Source organism: Prunus dulcis, chromosome 3 (assembly GCF_902201215.1).
Source record: "Prunus dulcis chromosome 3, ALMONDv2, whole genome shotgun sequence".
NCBI classification, from domain to species: Eukaryota; Viridiplantae; Streptophyta; class Magnoliopsida; order Rosales; family Rosaceae; genus Prunus; species Prunus dulcis.
Genome location: NC_047652.1, coordinates 18,000,369 through 18,005,585, shown reverse-complemented (window position 1 = coordinate 18,005,585; position 5,217 = coordinate 18,000,369). Strand labels below are relative to the sequence as shown.

At 40.4% G+C, this 5,217-nt stretch overlaps 1 protein-coding gene across 1 annotated transcript; it reads left to right on the top strand.

Moving 5' to 3' along the window:
- The first annotated feature begins 2,288 nt into the window (after positions 1-2,288).
- On the top strand, positions 2,289-3,430 carry LOC117623544 (nuclear transcription factor Y subunit B-3-like). Its single transcript, XM_034354563.1, has one exon. It carries the CDS (start codon positions 2,339-2,341, stop codon positions 3,002-3,004), a length of 666 nt encoding a protein of 221 aa, XP_034210454.1. The 5' UTR covers positions 2,289-2,338; the 3' UTR covers positions 3,005-3,430.
- Positions 3,431-5,217: the final 1,787 nt, after the last annotated feature.

The following is a 5,217-nucleotide window of genomic DNA, read 5'->3' as shown; positions in this document are numbered from 1 at the left end:
GGCGGATACTATGTTGGTCATAAGGAACAAGAGTCAATCTTTAATCTGCAGCAGAAAAGGCCAGGTTTGTCACACCAGTCCATTTTCCAACAGCATACTCTATTGGAGCTCTTAGCTGAGATCAATGAGATGAATGAGGAAGAAAACTTGATCGAAATCGACTTGTCCATGGGCTCTATCAAGTGTTCAAGGTTTGAGATTGAAGCTTGAGTTACCCTTTTTTCAGAGTTCACCATATTTAAGTTTTTGATCCTCCCTGGATTTTGATTGAAAGTTACATGCTTCTGTGCTTTTGCTACTTTGTGTTATATTGTTGTGCACTGTGAAGCTTCTGCTTTTTGACAAACTTTGGATACCCCATTAAAGCATTTGTACTATGCCACTTTACTTTCTCCTAATGCACATTAAATTAAAGTATTAAGATTTCAAAGGTGAAAAAAAAAACATTTGATTTTGATGGAATTCCCACTTGCTTTTCCTTTTCTGCAGAACCTCTTTTTGCTGTCTATATGGCCACAATGGTCACCATTTAGATCTCTTCTATCACTTTTCTGGATTCTGAAGGACAATTCAGGATTAAGATTCAACCTTTTGTTAAATCAATAAACTAGATGTTGACTATTTGCACATGCAATTAATGCATTAATCATCAATTATTAACTGGATCAGATCTTCAGATTAATGTATACTCTCTTTTTTCTTAATGATTCTGAACAAATATTTGACAAGATCTCATTTTTTTGACTGAGATCAGTACAAGTTCTGACTTTTGTTTTACCTTCTATGCCAATTGCTCAATGTCCATAAAAAGTAGGTCAATTCAGACTAAATTTACAGTTGATTGTGCTTTTAATCACTCCATGGCCACTTCAAATTCCATTGCAGGATCAAGCAGTAAAACTTGGAATCACTTCTCTCAATCATTTTTTCTTTTATCTTAGTGAAGTTCAACCCTCCTTCAATATGGAAAATTTTCTTATGAAATTTGTAGAGAAAATATCTCTCTATTTTTTTATATGAAAAAGTACAAATAGTAGAATTTCATTCCCAACGGCAATCCCTCTTCTTTTTTCTTTTTCACTTCACATTTATCATTAAACAAATAGGGTAATTTCTATTTCTTCGATTAGTATCGATTCGCTTGATGGGAGAGAGACGCATGTAGAATAGTACAATTATTGTTAGCATCATATTCATGATTCAATATTCTGCATTTTGCAACTAGTTGTATGATAAGGTTCAGCCCATCAATCCAACTTATTTCAAGCTTAAACTAGTAGAAATTGCAAAGTTCTTATTAGTTATATTGAAGGTTCTGAATGTTCCCACAAGGACTTTTGGCACATAGTGAAGGGGCATATGGCTGCCCATATTGCACCTTATCCAAATTGTTACCTTCTCCATCTCCTGCTCAACTCAAGGCAGAAGGTTTTACACCTACTTTACCCACAAATATTTCTCAAATTTCTTGACCTTTTCTTTTCAATCTATTGTTTTTGCTTTTGTTTTTTTAATATTCAATAGCTACATTTCTTGAGATTTAAAAGAAAGTGAAGATTAATACTTCACTAGACCAAATTGGCATAGACTCCATTGTTTTATAGCTTTAAATTAGTGGTGTTTGTTATAGTTTTATACTTTAATATTAGAAATCAGATTTGGATCGAAGCTAGACATGAGTTGTGTTAGTTTAAGAACATAAAAAGTTTTCAATTCAATCGAAATAATATACTTGTGGAGAAAAATTTGTATTGTATGTCACGGAGAATTTAAGATAACACTATTTTGTTATTGTTAGTCAATCATATTCTATCTCAACGTAATAGAAATTTCACATGTTAGAACGTGATTTGATGGAAATAGCAAAATAGTGATATCTCTATCGTTCTTCTCATGTTGTTGAGATGAGGGTTATATTTCCGAGAGATTCTACAGTCTCAACTGCTTGCTATGTTAGCCGCGGCTTTCAGTAACGGCTACAAGGAAGACCACGTGTGGAAACCGGTGGAATCAACGGTACAGATTTGACTTTTATACTTTGTTCGACTCGGCTACAGCCTAGAGCTAATTCCCAGCAGCCGCCTGAAGATTCTCAAAACGGACAGCAGCATACGTGTCACTTCCACTGCCGTTAGATCCAACACCCCACACTCCAATCCAACAACCCAAAACCCCCCACCTAACTCACAACTTATCGAGAAACAGCCGGCCCAGAACGATCCACGTGTCACTCCCGATGCATTATTACCCCTCTAGATCCAACGGACCCCAACACCTCTGCCTCTCCTCCCTCATCGCTCTCCGACGCAGTCCATCCGAGGCGCCAGAGACCCCCGATATGGCCGATTCGGACAACGACTCGGGCGGGAACAACGACGGCAGCCACGCGCAGGGCGGGGAGCTGTCGGCGCGTGAACAGGACCGATTCCTGCCGATCGCTAACGTGAGCCGGATCATGAAGAAGGCGCTGCCGGCGAACGCGAAGATCTCGAAGGACGCGAAGGAGACGGTGCAGGAGTGCGTGTCGGAATTTATCAGCTTCGTCACCGGAGAGGCCTCCGACAAGTGCCAGAGGGAGAAGAGGAAGACGATCAACGGCGACGATTTGCTCTGGGCGATGACGACGCTAGGGTTCGAGGAGTACGTGGAGCCGCTCAAGGTTTATCTGCAGAAGTATCGGGAGCTTGAGGGCGAGAAGACCATCATGGGCGGCAGAGACAAGGATAGTGCAGGCGGAGGCGGTGGGGGGACTTCCGGTGGAGGTGGCGGTGGCGGTGGCGGTGTAACCTCAGGGTCAAGCGGCGGTGGTGGTGGGTATAATGGGGTTTATGGTGGAATGGTGATGATGGGTAATCATCATCATCATCATCATCAGGGACACGTGTACGATTCTGGTGGTGGGTATCAACAACATCATATGGGTATGGGAAGTGGAGGAGTTAGGGTTGGGAATAGTGGAGGTTCGGGTGGTGGTGGAAATGGTGGAGCTTCAGTTGTGAGGTGACTCAGGTCAAAGCAGGTGCTTTGCTCGGTGGATTTAATTAGGGATGATGATTATGATGATAAATGACTGTTAATCTTAATTTAGGTGGGTTAATTCAATTTTCTTGAGTTCTATATATCTGTGTGTGTCTGTCTGTAAGTGTAATTGTGGGAAAAGGAAAGGGGTATAGTGGGAAAGGATAAATGTATGATTCTCATGTAGATAGTTTTGACTAAACCCCAATTTAGTTGTTGGGCTCTGGTTGGTTCAAAATTTCCAATCTGTTGAAAAGAATCCATGAATCATTGGCTTATAATGAGCTGAGACTGACAGAGGAGGAAAAGGTCTTGTATTTGTGTTCTTTTGGGGAAACATGACCTTAACATCGGGTATTCTTTGTGTGCGGTCTGCGGTGTACCAAATAAAGAAATATCGAGGTCCAAATTAGACATGTCTTTGTACTTGTTTCCACGTGTGATTGTAGAAAAACTTGTATGAAAGGGGATACCCATTTCATGTAAGTATTGGTTTTGGTGGCTGTACCTGTATGTAAAGAGAAAAATCATTGAAGCCCAACTTTGATGGTCGAAGAGAAAGACAATAACCTGGTGGTGGTAATCTTTGATTAGTATGGTTTTGAGGGGTTATTGGGGAATTCAGGTCTCATGGATCAAGAGGTCATGTAGAGCCTATCAGAGAACACCACGTGGCCAATTAAGGTTGGGACATTCATATACTAACCTGACCGAGTTGGCCACCCCAAGTACTGCTAATGGGCCTTATAGTTGAGCTTATCAAGGGACGCAGCCCGGCCAAAGTTGGGGTGCACATGCACCGACCTGACCGGATTGGCAGCCCCGGATCCACTGTAATGTCATGTGACCAAAAAGACAGAAGTGCTCGTATTTCAACCAGACTAAATTCCTGTCAAACCAGGTCACTTCACACACTTAATACCACCATGGGAGCTGAAATGGAGCATTTATTGCGCTTCACATCCAAGCCAGGTGTCGTCTTGCTACTTGGTCCCTGATACTCAGCACAGTGACTGAGGCCCATAACCACTCTCTGATCCCAACATTGGGAACGATTGAAGATCTCCCCTTTTGATAGATTTAAGGAGATATGATCTCCACTTCTCCCTTTATAAATACCCTTCACCTGCATTGAGACAAAGGTAATAACTATTTTCACCTAGAAACTCTGTATCCATTTTCCCCATTTATATCCAACCATTAGCTTCGCCATCGGAGGGGGTTTGACTAGTATCACACCAGCCTCCCCTCTTCTGACAATCTAGTTGCTTGAAGTGTGTAGGTTGTTCCAAGAGGTCGATTCAACCCAACAGTCCAGGGTACATTCTGGCCCAAGCCCGAGTCTAGACTTCAGTTCAACAGAACCAGTCTCCGTATCAACAAAACCCAAGGAAAAAAATAACCATCACTATAATTTGAACTTAATGGATCCTGAAAATTGTAATGGGCACAACATGCATCTCTACATTTGTTATTTGGGGCAAAAACAATTGTAAATGTGTATATAAAAGTTGTAGTCTCTTTTTTTATTTTTTTATTTTTATACATGTAAGAATTTAGAAGTTGTAGTTGTATCGACATGACAAAGCTAGAATTGTAAGATTGGAGGGGCTGAGATAGAAAACACAAGTATATCAAATACATATAAGTCTTCAAAACACATGTTAGAACTAAAATTTTCAAAATTAGTCATGTCTAGTTGTTTTTAAAGGGGCCATTAATTTAAATTACAAGTTGTTGAAGCAGAGAAAATTAAAAGAACAATATTACCAGAAAAAATTATATGTACAACTCTGAACGATTCTTGGGATGAGTCGCGTACTACGTCGCTCTCTTTAAGACATTTCGCAGCTCTGCCCAATTTGTGCACGCAGTTCAGAAAAGGCCACTACGTCCCCAAGATAAAACAGCCCTAGAATCTCCATTGTCTAGGTTCTTCCTTGCACAGAGAAAGGACCAAAATACAAACACCTTTCTATGTTGCTCAGAAACTTAGTTTAGGAAATAAGAGGAAGATAGAATTTCATGAGATGAAGAGGAAGAAGGCAGCAGCTGTTGTGTTGTGTTTCTCTTCTAGTTTTATTATATATACATACATAGTATACCACAAAAGAGACGTGGGTGGGCTTTAAAGGCAGCAAATACATCAAGTTGAGAAAATCAGCTCATATTAATTGAAAATAACATCTACTAATAAAG

Excerpts from the sequence above, each read along its gene's own strand:
- LOC117623544 (XM_034354563.1), top strand. The coding sequence starts at position 2,339 with ATGGCCGATTCGGACAACGACTCGGGCGGGAACAACGACGGCAGCCAC.